Source organism: Terrapene carolina, unplaced genomic scaffold (genome assembly GCF_002925995.2).
Source record: "Terrapene carolina triunguis isolate 2854851 unplaced genomic scaffold, T_m_triunguis-2.0 Scaffold33891, whole genome shotgun sequence".
NCBI classification, from domain to species: domain Eukaryota; kingdom Metazoa; phylum Chordata; order Testudines; family Emydidae; genus Terrapene; species Terrapene triunguis.
The window spans coordinates 12,351,422-12,365,457 of NW_020698242.1; the positions used below are offsets into that span (position 1 = coordinate 12,351,422).

General features: G+C 46.4%; 1 protein-coding gene across 5 annotated transcripts in view; it reads left to right on the forward strand.

The window, feature by feature from the left end:
- LOC112106328 (zinc finger CCCH domain-containing protein 18) overlaps positions 1-14,036 on the forward strand; it is a 111,268-nt gene that overhangs the window by 49,816 nt on the left and 47,416 nt on the right. For 4 of the 5 annotated variants that reach the window (XM_026663648.2, XM_026663650.2, XM_026663651.2 and 1 more), the window contains exons 1-2: positions 517-541; positions 10,309-10,913. In XM_026663648.2, coding sequence (XP_026519433.1) covers positions 10,323-10,913 — 591 coding nt within the window. In that variant the 5' untranslated portion in view covers positions 517-541; positions 10,309-10,322. Of the gene's footprint in view, positions 1-516; positions 542-10,308; positions 10,914-14,036 lie in introns of those variants that run through there. The other variant, XM_026663649.2, reaches the window with a different exon arrangement.

Sequence of the window (14,036 nt, forward strand, 5' to 3'; positions counted from 1 at the left end):
CCCCCCCCAGCCTGTTACACACACACACACACACACACTGCCTGCCCCCCCCAGCCTGCTACACACACACTGCCCGCTCCCCCCCCAACCTGCTACACACACACACACACTACCTGCCCCCCCCGAGCCTGCTACACACACTCCCTTCCCCTCCACCCCCCCCCAGCCTGCTACACACACTGTCTGCCCCAGCACACATACACTACCCACCCCCCCAGCCTGTTACACACACACACTGCCTGCCCCCCCCCCTCCCAGCCTGCTACACACACACTGACACCCCCTTCCACACATGCCTACACACACGCTGCCTGGTGCCGCTGTCCCTTTAAGGCCGGCCGGGTGGGGGCGGGGGCGCCCCGCTCCGGGAGGCTGTCGCGTTCCGATGATGTCACACAATGGCCGCCCTGCGCCGCCGCCGCGAGTAGAGGCCCCGTCCCGCGCCGCCCGCGCCGAGAGCCGGAGCCGCCTCCCCCACCCGCCTCGGAGGCGCTGCCGCTCCCCCTCCCCCGCCCCGCGCGAGCCGCCCGCCCCCGCCCAGGTGAGGAGCCGGGGGGGCGGCCTAGCCGCCTGGGGGGCTCCAGGGAGCCGGGCGCCTGGGGGGGCCGCGCCGGGCTCCGGCCCCCGGGCAGGGGGAGGGGCTGGGCCCTTGGCGCGGGGCGGGCCCGACTCCCAGGATGGAGGGCGGGGGGAGGACTTGGCCCCACATGGGGATGGTGGGGGCAGCGGAGGGGCTCGGGGCTACAGGGAGCCTGACCCTGCGGTGGGGGCTGCAGTGGGGCTGTGAGCCCCAGGCTGGGAGGATCGGGATCTGGGCGGTACTGGGGGGGGCCTTACTCCAGGTGAGGAGGGGGACACCAGGAGGGATCTGGTCCCCCTCCCCAGGACGGGGTTGAAGGGAGGAAGCTGTATGGAGAGGCGGGGACCTGCGGGGTGAGTGGGTTTGAGGGGCTGAGTGAGAGGGATGAGGCATTGGGGGCTGCAATAGGACCTGACTGGGGTGGGGTTGCAGGCAGTCCTGACCATGGGTGGGCAGTGGAGGTTTAGGGCAGGGTTGTGCTGCATGTCAGGAGTTCTCAACCTTTTTCTTTCTGAACCCCCTTCCCACCCCCACCCCCCGAACATGCTGTAAGAACTCCACAGCCCACCTGTGCCACAATAACTGGTTTTCTGCATAAAAAAGCCAGGGACAGAGTTAAGTGGTAGCAAGCAGGATATTTGCCTGGGGCCCCATGAAGCTACATTGCTCAGGTGTTGGCTTCAGCCCTGGGCGACAGGGCTCAGGGCCCTGGGCTTCAGCTCCGTACTGTGGGGCTTTGGCTTTCTACCCTGGCCCCCAGCATGTCTAATGCTGGCCCTGCTTGGTGGCTCCCCTGAAACGTGCTTGTGCCCCCCCCCTCCAGGGGGCCTGGAGCCCTGGTTGAGAACCACAGCTGCACCCAAGTGGCTAGGTGCAGGTGGTACCTGGGGAAGGTGAGGGTCTGAGCTAGCATACCCACTGGTAAATATATGGGGAGATGATGGATTATTTAAATGGGACAGCTTGTTCAGAATTGTGGATAGATGCAAAGTGACCTTAAGTGAGGCAAAGGAAAAAGCTTTACTGATGAAAACCCTTCAGGGCTGTCTGGAAAACATGCTCTCCGGAAATCCAGATGCTGCTCTCTATGCTTTTAATGCATAATGTTTTACATCTAAACTTGTTTTTCTCTTGTCACTTCTCGTGACATTGCATATGTGGATTTGTTTTAGAATGAATTTTGCATATTAGGAACATAGGTGTTGTGTTACTGAACTCATAAATTAGATGCTCTAACCTTTTGTTTAGAATGGTAGTCTTGCAATGTAGATATATCTATGCCCTGTTGGGTTGTTTCATCTGCACAGTGAAACAGTAGCACTAAGGCCTCTCCATGGTAGAGCTGTAACCATGTTATCAGCAACTGTATTTCAAAACTCTTGTTTCTAGGTTGAGTTCACTGAGCAGTGTGGACAGGGTTTTTTCCTTAGAATTGTGCTCCGGAGTTACTCACTGACTTGATTTTCAGAAAAATCTGTCAGCAGTGGTTCAACTCTTTTGAAACAATTGTTACTAGCACTGTTCCAGCAGTAGCATGAACTAGGCCAAATGTGTGAATTCTTTCTCCTGATCTTCACAGGGTTTATCCAGCGTGTGGAAAGAGGTTAAGATCTCTTCCTAGTGTAAACAAACTCTTACTAACCATCTCACTCAACTTATTTTAATGCAGTTTAACTCTGAAACCTAATTATTAATGAATAATGTACTTAATAAGCTTAACAAATTCATTTATTCTCTGTAGTTAGACTGATGTGCCAATAGTTTAAAGTGGGAAATTCACAGATATTAGACAAGCCTTGCGTGGTCCAACAGTAGCAGCTACAAGATTATGGGAGAGGTAGACTAAAGGAGACCCCTAAGAATCATTTCAGCAACCAAGGGGGCTGCCTCTCCCACAACCTCCTAGCTGTACTGAGGAGGGGTGTCTTCCAATCGTTTCTCCCTCAACTTCTGTTTTATAAGGTGTCCTTCTCTCCAGGGCCTGGCTCTGATGCTCAGAGCTCTCTGAAGTCCCCAGAATGAAATTGACCTGTTTCACTGATGGCTCATGGAATTCCAATATTGAAATTGACAATACTCTGATCAGTTTCCACTTTGCTGTAGTTTGGAGAGCCTGAGCAGTTGCAGAGATGCTGGAGCTGAGGGAGACATTACTTCATGGGCTTACACTTTGTTCCTGTTTGGAAGGTTTTCTTTTCAATAATGATGGTTAAACCTTTTTTTTATTATTTCTTTTTTTTTAATGAAAGCTTAGGTTCTGTGGAAATTGATGACATTTGCCCAAGAAAGCTTTTCTATTAGTCCCGGGAGACTGGATTTTTCAAACATTTGCTTAAATAGATTTTAGTGTATCTAGGACAAAACCGTTTTCAGCATGGTTACAGAAAGCATTCTTAAGACCTGATGACAGCAAGTTACTGTTTTCAGCACCAGTTCAGTGGACTTACTGCTAACAGATTGTTTTCAGCAGCTGGGTTTGCTATTGTAGGCAGAGCTTAACTTTCTGTAGATTTAATGGAATATACTTCTTAAATAGTTGTACCTTTTAACCAGTTTCTGTCAAATACTGCTCAAATAATGGAATTTTCCTTCTGCAGAAAGAGAGCTCTAGTGACAGATTTTGATTAACACCTACTTTAAGACAGCTTGTCCAAATAAGAAACGTACATCTCCAGCAATTTAAACCATCTTTGTTAAAACTGGATAAATTCTGCCCTTAGAGTCATGTGGACAGCTCCTGTTGATTTCACTGGGATATGCATAGAGCAAGAGAGGACTGAATTTAGCACTATTTCTTGTAAAAGGCAAGGGCCCTGAGCCCAGAACATTGTTACCTTCAATTCCATTGCTTTTATTTTCTCTCTAAACTATTTCCAGTAGATACTTCTGTTTAAACTATTTCCCTTATACACTTAACTCCACACAATGAGGGCAACAGTGTTAGTTAGAATCCAGCCTCTCTGTTCGGTGTACCTGTCAAACTGTGCTGCAGTAACTCAAGAATATGAGTACCAACCTCAGGGCAGACTGTTAAGAAGCAGGTCACAAACCCCAATTGGATGAGAATTCTATACTTCGTTTTCCCCAACCGTTTATTAAGTGTAAACTCAGGCACCATAACAGCCTAACTATGAAGTCACACTCAGTCCCCTTGGGTATTCCGATCTATCTTGCCATTCAGGTAACCTTGCCTTTGTGGTAGATAGTCTTTTGCATCAAAAATCACAACAATATTCAGTGTTGTATTCAGGTCTCAGGATATTAGAGAGACAAGGTGGATGAGGCAATATCTTTTATTGGATCAACTTCTGTTGGAGAGAGAGAGACAAATTGAACTCTTTGTAAGCTCGAAAGCATGTCTCTGTCACCAACAGAAGTTGGTCCAATAGAAGATATTACTGCACCCACCTTGTCTCTCCTTTGACATTGTTACTTTTCCAGACAATAGGAGTTGAGCATAGTCTTGAGCACAGGACCAGAAGCTTGGAATTCCTGAGTTCTAATCTAGGCTCTGTTGCCTTGGGCAAGTCAGGTTAAAAATCATATTTCAAAAAATAACATCCTTATGTTATGAACAGTACTTTGATTAATAAAATGGAAATAATTTTTAAAATCTCTTCACTAGTTAAGCTGTTTTTTATTGCATTTGTTTCCATTTCCAAATTTCAATGTGAAATTTCTCCTGCATAGCTCCAATGCTGTCTTCTTTAACTTGCAAAAGTGCAGAAGAATACTTTTGTATTAAAAAAATCTATTAAAAATTTTTTTTAAAGAACATTTTTATTGGTCTTTGGTTTGGTACAAGTTTATTTTAACATAACCAGAAGTGGGATAAATATGAACAGACTGCCCTTTTCACCTCTCCTCAGTAAGCAGATCTGTTTTACGTACTGTAAAAATGAGGATAACTTAAATACCTTGCAGTGATATTCTGAGGATTTGTTCATATTTACATCCAAAAACCTACATTAAAACAACACTGAGTTTGCAAAGTCAAACACTCAAAAGTTAGGAAATGCCAGAACTCAGGTTGTCCATGCAACCTTAATTTTGCCACCTTATGCATCTGCGTTATGATAGTCTTTTATTGCATGATCACATTCTATTTTTTTTCCCTCAGGATATCTGCCTCATTCAGTGCACAGGATGGACCCGCTTTGGGGATGAATCAGGACTGTGTAGTGAATGAAGCTTTTTGCTTTTCGCATCCCTGCGTCGTGTCACAGATCTGGAACGTGTATAGTGAATGAGGCAGGGGATTGCAGGAAAAGAAGAATGTCACTGTAGCAAATTGGATTCTATCCCTGCCTCTGCCACAGAATTCCTATGTGATAGGCAAGTCACTTAAACCAAAGTTTCCATAGGTAGCCATTGTGTGTTCCTCATTTTCTGGGTACCGAACATGAGACACTTAGGGTCAAAGTTATGGAAATGCTGAGCACTCTCAGTTGCAGCTGAGTCACTGGGAGCTCTGCTCTGAATAGGCAGACCCTTGGCATCTCAAACTGGGGACCCTACATTTGTGCCACACTTTTGACGTCACCCTTCTGCAGTCAGGTCAAACGGTTTCCTCCTTTATGTTGCCTGGCTTAGAGGGAGGAAGGTAGAGGCTTTGAAAGCAAAGGAGAGACAGTCTCCCTGCTTTCAGTTCTGGTGCCACAACCCTTGGCAGCAAGGGAGGTGCAATTGCAGGGACGGTCCTGCCTCTGCACCCTTGCGATGGAACATGTTCAGTTGCTCTGTGGGGATAACACATGCACAGTCCAGTCACATGTAGAAACTGTGAAGGATGCAGAATGCTCAGTGCAGGCAGAATCTTAGGAGAATTTAGCTACCAAAGTCTAGCAAGTCTCTACTGAGCATATGTGAACTAGATTTTTTTCAAAGGCTAATAACTTGGCCAAAAATGGGTGAATTCTCATGGGGACAGCAAAAGGTACATCCCTGGCACCAGAACAACCCTGCCTGCCAAATTTAAAATCCCAGATCCAATGCATGAAGGCATTTTTTTTAACTTGAGTGAACCAACATTTTTCTACAATCCCATTCTCAGAAACAACTGAAATGTTTTAGATGAAACTTTCAGGAAAAAAAAAACAAAAACAAAAAACCCAGCCTGATTCAGGTTAAAGTTTGGCAAAGTTACAGGCAACTGAAAACAGGGTTTTCTAATGGAAAAAGTCAGGCGACCTGAAACAGAGGTGGCCCCACCCATAAATTATGAAGTGGTTTTGAAGTGCGTTAAGTTGAAGGTAGTATTTATTAATTGGTTTATTGCCACATAACTCTAGGTTATAAATCCTGTAGCATTATATGTGGATTGGTAGTTCTCCCCCCGCCTCCCCCCCAAAAAAATCCATTTATATTTCTCACAAATTTGCCTTTAACCCGTTATAAACTGGGCCAATTTTGTAGCATGAGGTTCAGAGTTATTCCTTTTCTTTGAACAGATCTGTTTAGTTCACCTCCACTGTATAAGCAAGGCTCTCAGCCAGTCACAATGCATCTCTTCCTGTCCTATCATACTTCTGTAATACTGCTCCAAATAAAGCTGTTGAGGCGTTAGCACAGCTTCCTCTCTTGCTTTCCCTCCAGTCCTCTGGACCTGTTTGGGGAATCTGAGAACTTGGAGACAAGTGTGTCATCTAGGGCCTAGGCATCTCCACGTCAGCCAGGGTAGGATTGATTGCTCTGGTAGGGTGGTAAATGCTGTCAATCTAAACTTCTTGGAGTAAAGTTTAGGCTGGGATTTTCACTAACCTTCCTTTCACTGAAAGAACAACAGTTAGTGGCCTACAAGGAGAATGGTGGCCACTCCTGTCCCCATGTTAGTATAAAAAATTGTCACACCATTTTATCTCCCCACTTTTTTCCTGGTTCTAGTTTCACCTTGTGATTCTTGTGGTGGGTTTTCTTGATTTCCATATAGTTGCTTGTAGCATAGCATTCGTTCGTCTGGGCATAGTTTTTCTATTGTACTGGTGAACTGAGGCAGAGTGATGGCCATGGAGACTGACCAGCTGACTGAACCGAGGGCTCTCTGTGTATCCACGTAACAGCAGGCAGTGCAAGCTTCCCACGTGCGCTGCCTCATCAAAGTAGCTTTAGAGATGACCCAGCAGACAAGGTTGGAGGCCTGTTGCTGAGGATCGGTGTGGGGAAACTTGCAATGCTGCTGCTGGGAAGCAGGAAATATGTAATAAACTAACATGAACGCTTGCCTTTGTGAATGTTGTTATTAAAGACAGCACTGGTTTTATATACATTTGTCCCTTCCATCACTTCTTAGTGGAGCTCAACAGGAGAGAGAGGTACCAGGACTAGACTGTGGTTTTGTTGTAGTTCAGCAGAGGTGAACGTTTGTACTCAGCAGCTAAATTGATAAAATGAGCACAAGCACATTTTCTCCCACTCCCTTCACATCCCCTAACCTGCATCCTCTTTTTAAACAACTTGTTTGCAGCAGGTTAGAAAACAAATAAATTCCCCTATCTCATCTTTGCTTGACAGTTTGTACGTTTCTCCAGGCCTGTTAATGTTGACCTTTTATGTGAGATGTAACCAATTATAAGTAAATTGCCATGCATGTGCTGGAAAGGGTAATTTCTCAGGCAGTTAGATAATTAAAATTGTCATAGAACTGTTCTTACAGAAAGTAACAATTTGTGACTGACATTTGAGTTCAGCATCAACCTTTAAATGTTTTTGAAAGCACAATTTATTTGAAATCTGTCCCATAACGTACGTAACTGTCCAGAGCTGCAATTAGCAGGAGGCAATTAGCTATGTTTTTATTGAGCTTTTAATTTCTTAATAAAATCACAAAGTTGGTCATTTGAGAAAGTTCTGTGTACTGAGAAACACTAGAACAGGGGTCGGCAACGTTCGGCACGCGGCTCGCCAGGGAAGCCGCGGCCAGCACATCCCTCGGCCCGCGCAGCTTCCCGCCGCCCCCATTGGCCCGGGAGGACGAACCGCGGCCAGTGGGGGCCGCGATCGGCCGAACCTGCCGCGTCAGCAGGTAAATAAACTGGCCCGGCCTGCCAGGGTGCTTACCCTGGCGAGCCACGTGCCGAACGTTGCCGACCCCTGCACTAGAAGCTACTACTAAAATGTCTTTACCATAATCTCAGTGGTAAACTGGGCTGACTGGGAGTGAGAGCGATCCATGCGGGGGGGGGGGGGGGCCCCTGGAAGAAGGCACAAAAACAAAAGTGGGGGGAAACTAAGGCTCTTTTGTTGCTGTTTTTAACAGATGAGGAAACTGAGAAACCCAAGCTAAGCAACTTGCCCAAGCCAGCACAGCAAATCGGTAGCAAGGATTGGAGTTCCAGAGTTCCTGGTTTCCTATCCTGGGCTCTAACTACTAAACCATGTTGCCTGTAACACCCTTCCTGTCCCATTTCAGTGCTGAGATCCAAGTTCCATAATAATTAGCCAGGGTTTGGTGTTGAAAATTCTGAGACTTGTTGTTGTTTTTTCAGTCTTAAAATCTGTTTAGATTTCATGGCAGTCTGCTTGACCACTAGTGACCTAGCATGCCCCTGTCATCGTCTATTGCCTACCGCTAAGGTAAATGGCAGCCTTTTTTTGCTACAATCTGGGTCAAAGAAACTCGGTAGTGAAGAGTGAGTGAGCTAGTTGTGGATCAGGAGAGGAGAAAATACTGCACAGCTGACTGGTGGTGGTAACTCTTTTTCTTCACACAGAAGTAGAATTAATGGATACAAATTGTTTGAAGGAGACATGGATTGTCTCCTTAAAGAAGCTCCCTTCTGCTTGGTTTAATATAATATTTTATACGTGTAGCATCTTTCATCTGAAGAGTTTAAATGTAAACCATGAAAATCTGGCACATTATGCAGCTCTCAACTGCAGTTGTTCCACAAAGTGAACAAGCTTTCAGCGATCTATAATGGAGATGAATCAGTTGAGTGAAGCATGATGCATATTTTGGGGGATGGAATCGGTCTGTGAGAGGAATTTAATAAAACTGATTTGCAATCCCATGATTTTTCTTTCAGCTATAAAGGTACCTTAACAAGCCTAATACCAGTTCTCCTCTTGACTTCTAACCTCTGCCTCCTGCCCTCCCAAACCTACGTTATTATAGAACACTTTCACAAAGAAAAGTCAGACTATGTTTGCACGCGTGTGTACACACACACACACACACACACACATATATATAATTAATGGTGAATTTAGTAGTTTGGAAAAGCGTCAGATTGACAGTGCTGGGAACTTAAAGCCTCTGTTTAATCATGCCATAGGTACAGGACGGAGAACTACAGTAGAAACTTCCCCATGCTACACCATTAGTTTGCCTCTCCAGCATTCTGGAGGAGTAACCTCTATACCCAGTTTAGACCCATGCCCATTCAGTCCTGGGCTGCTTCTGAGACTGCCAACTGGTGCCAGTTATTGAGGTGTGTCTGGTGATATGTACTTTGTTCTCAGGGTTAAGGTAACTGCATAGAGTACCAAACAGCTATCAAATGGTGGTAACTTTACCTGGAGGTCAGAAGACCTATACCTCTTTACCAGTTCCCTGGGTCATCCAGTCCCCTATAAAGTCAGCCTTCTCCTTTGTGGAACACAAATGCGTTTGATGTATTACTTCTGAAATGCCTTCTGCCTTGCCTCGTGTCATTACTGTACTTATCTTTTCTATTATAAGCAGAGACCTAATTTTTTAAATGTTCATATTGAACATACAAAAAAAGACACGATGCAGCACATGGATATATTTGATATTGAAACGTTAACTTAAAGATATTTTGGATACGGTGTTACTATATAGAGAGAGCGGTGCTTAGACATAGCTTTGCATTCTAAATTTAACTTTATTAAATGTTTCTTAATAATCTAAACCAGTCACACATACATACAGTTCTCATTTTGTCTTTGCTCTGGCCAATATATATAGCTGCTTTTACCAAAGTTCATTACAATTTGTGTTCCAGGTTATCGGAGTAGCTGCACCATCCATTGCTCCCATTTACTTCAGATAGATTTGTGGGAACTGAGCACTTCTGAAATCAGACCCTGAATGTATAGCGCTCACCCACGTCTTGTTGAAATACAGCTACCTCTGGGGTGGAACGCAGCAACCGTTTTAGCAGTGCTTTCCGCCACTTTTAGGGGGAGATGTGAAAAATAACTTATCCAGTTGAAATGAGGGGAATTACTTTAGGTAGACAGAATGTGATTATCTTTGGATCTTTCCATGTCTGGTTAGGTCTTCTATATTACATGTCATCCCAAAGCTGCAGCATATCTCCATGCTGAGGTTCTAGTTAAGTATTGTCTTCTAGGGAAGAGTACCACACCGTTTCTTGCAGCATCTGGAATTTTTTTGGGACATCACCTATCCAAGTAGTGATCTGGCCTGACCCTGTGTAGCTTGGAAAATAGGTGAAATCCTAGTCTGAGGTTGTATCTGTGCATGCACAAGGTGTAGCATCCCGTTTAAGTAATCAGTCTTCGACAGTACTGGAATAAACAGTTTAAGATGTTTGGCCATTTAAACTTCTTTCGTTCCGTGGAGTAAGCTCAGACCATCTGTAGTCTCTTCTTTGTTAAGATATTAAGGTAAGCCCTGACCATGCATTCAGGCAACACCTCCTCCAGTAGAAAGATACAAACTGGATTCCTGTATTTTATACAATGAGTGAGGACAGAGTTTTTGTTCCACATACTAAACGTATTGTGTTTGCCCTTAGCAGACTAGCAAGTACTGATGGATGTTTCCGACAGCCCTGAGCAACACCCCTGCTCTCCCGAGGAGGAGGACCAGCAGCTCTCAGACGACGAAATCCTGAAAGAGAGTGGGTCAGATCGAGAACTGGATGGAGAGGGTCATGGCAACATTCTGGAGGAAGAGGAAGAGGAGGATGCGGCCAGGGGACTGAGTCAGGGCGAAGAGGAGAACCACTCAGATGAGGAGGACCATTTAAGTGAAACCAAGTCTCAGGACTCTGACAATAATGAGCAGAGCAGGGAGCTGAAGAGCTCCCCGTGTCACAAGGAGGAGGAGGAAGACCGGACAATTGATCTTGGAGACGAAGCATCCTCTGTCACTCGGGAACTGGATGAGCATGAATTGGACTACGATGAGGAGGTTCCCGAGGAGCCAAGTGCTGCTGTTCCAGAGGATGAGGCAGAGAAGGCGGGGGGTGAGGATGACGAGGAGGAGGAGAAGGGAGACGATGCACCCGAGGACGAGAAGAAATCCAACAGTAAAAGCGACGATGAAAAGGATGGCCAGGATCCCCTCAAAGAGAAGAAGAAAGAGGAAGATGATGGAGAAATTGATGATGGCGAGATTGATGTAAGTTTGAGTTATCCTTAGGGGAGGGAATTCAGCAACGCCTGTGTGGGGTGGGGAAATGTGGTGTTCTGCCCTTGGATTCAGAATTAGCTGGCTCTTAGGCTGTCGTGCCCTGAACATCTGTCATATTTGATGTGAATATCTACAGTAGCTTTTTTTTGGCCTAATTTATGGCCTCTAACGACTGTAGGCTCTCAAACTGTCCATCACTGCCCATTCCTCACGAGCTCCGGTTATGCCCCAGCGTATAAATGAGATGCATGTTTCTGAAAAGGAAGGCCTGCTGTGTACATAACTGTGACTTCAGTTGCTGTGTACTCTGGAAAAACCTGTTGTGCACAACATCTGTAAAGATGTCTCAAGTTAAACTTGGTCCTGATCAGTGCACAGGGTCTCCAGAGCTTCAGATTTCTACCTTTGCTCGCAAAGGTCACTTTTGGGTAATGCTAGCACCTAGTTAGCCAGCTAGACTCTTACAAGCTATGCCGTCACTCGTACATTGTTAACCGACCAGGCTATAATGGCTCCTGCAGATGGGATATCCGGCATGTGTGGCAAACCCACGTGCTTAAAATAGATTGTATTGTTTGTATTGCAATAGTGCCTTAAAACCCTCGTCATGGATCAGGACTCCATTGTGCTAGGCACTGTACAAACAACATAACAAAAAGAGCTGACAATAGAAGTAAGTTGTGGTCTGCCGCTTTGGTGATGCGCATTTCCTGTGGTGACTGATCTGAGTTTATACTCAGAAAGGCAAAGTGACCGATCCCATTAGGAATTGTGGTCAATAGCGCTTACTTAGTACTTTGTGCCCAGATTGCTGTATAGCAGCACTCTTCAGTCACCGTGTGTAATATTAGTGCCATTTTACAGGTGGAGGAGAATGAATTGGTGGTGAAATGACTTTCTCAATACCACAGATCAGGGCCTAGAACCCTTCCTATGGGCTCTCAGTCTTGTATTTAGACCACACTTCACTCTGACTATTGGGAGTGTAAGACAGCATTTAAAATATAAAAGCCGGGTGGTTAGCATTAATTCCTCTATGTCAGAGACCCAAGTGCAATTTCTTGGCTCTGTTTCTTGTTCCCCATGCAAGAGGTGCAACTGGGCAGGGAAAGTTTGTCACTGCAGCACCACTCGATAATCAAGCAAGGAAGCAATGGGTTTGGAAAGGAGTCATTTCTAGTCGTACTCAGCCAAAGAAGATTACCCAAACCTGAGAGCTAGGAGGTTAGGGTAGAAAAGTAGGATGTTCTCCACTGACGACTAAAGGAGAGGAAGTTAATTGGAGGAGACATACAAAATAATAGTCTGTCATTTCAATTTGTTTTTCAGTTGGGCTGCAGCTGGCAGTGACATTTTTTGAAAAAGAGGTTCATATGAGAGTGGAAACTGTAGTAGACCAGCATTAGCTGAAGTTAGCATAGAATGCAAATTATGCATTGATGTCTGGCTGAACTACCCCATTGTGATAAAACATTCAGGAAACTTGGGTGAATGACAGAGGATTTAGCTTATTAGGGCTTCTTCAAAAAGACCTCAAGTCCTTTTTTAATCAAGTAGAAGTGTGTTCTAAATCTTGTAGGAAGAATACAGTAACAAAAATGATCTTTCCTGCATTGACCACCTGTCTTTGTTTTGATCAGTTGAATGGCTCAATTCTTAGCCCAAAGGTCTGAACAAAACTGCTCACACCCCAATCAGCAATCCTCTGACAAATATCTTGAATTTTCTTTATCGGGTTAATCACGTGGTGCTTTGGCTAACTCAGTGGTCAGGATCACATGTTTCCTCTTATGTTCTGCTCATTGTGGAAGGTGATCTGATAAAATACATTATATATTTTCAAACCACTCAAATGTTCTGACTCAGTTTCACTCCAGGTTAAACCAGGGATGGGCAAAGTACAGCCCGCGGGCCGGATCCGGCCCGTCTAACATTTCTGTCCAGCCCGCCAGGCTCTTTGGCTGCCCCCTCGTGATCTCCGGGCCGCTAAAAGTCCTGCGGCGTAGCGGGGCGCTCAGGCAGGCTGCCTGCCTGCCGTGACCCCACGCCACTCCCGGAAGCAGACGGCTGCTGCTGGCATGTCTCTGCGCACCCCTGGCGGAAACCGGCCAATGGGAACTGGGGGGGTGGTGCTTGCGGATGCGGGCAGCGCACAGAAACCCACTGCCCCCCTCCCCCCAAGGGGCGCGCAGAGATGTGCCAGCAGCAGCCAGCCGCAGCCACTTCCGGGAGCGGCATGGGGCTATGGCAGGCAGGCAGCCTGCCTGAGCCCTGCTGCGCCGCCGGCCGGGAGCCGCCTGTGGTAAGCGCTTCCCGGCCAGAGCCTGCACCTCACACTCCCTCCTGCACCTCAATCCCCTGCCCCAGGTCAGAACCCCCTCCTGCACCCAGACCCTGCACCCCCTCCTGCACCCCAATCCCCTGCCCCGGGTCAGAACCCCCTCCTGCACCCCAATCCCCTGCCCCGGGTCAGAACCCCCTCCTGCACCCTAATCCCCTGCCCCAGGTTAGAACCCCCTCCTGCACCCCAATCCCCTGCCCCAGCCCCGAGCCGCCTCCTGAACCAAACTCCTTCCCAGAGCCCACACCCCTCACCCTCTCCTGCACCCCAACACTCTGCACCAGCCCAGAGCTCCCTCCTGCACCCAAGCTCCCGCCTAGACCCCCTCCATTAATATAGTAGAAATGTGCGGCCTGTGACGACTTACCAACATTCGTGGAGTGGCCTCCTGCAAAAATTATTGCCCACCCCTGGGTTAGACATTTCTGTGTTCTATATTACCTGAAACCCTTGTGGTGGGAGAATCCAAGCAATTAAATTTACTGGATCCCTAAAATCATTTCAGAATAACTTTTAACATGTATCTTGATACAATACTAAAGCGTTCCTCCCGATCACTAGGGATTCCTGGGAACGCTGTCCACACTAATATGCAAGATGAATTTGCACTCTGAATGGCTTTCATATATTAGCTTATAATGGGGATCCCAGCTGTCTGATTCTCGTTAGACCACACAGAATTAAATACTCTCTCTTTTGTTCAAGCACTAGGTTTGCAAAGATTTCGCACAGTTCTATTGAAAGGAGCTGCGTTAAGCTGGCTATTCCAT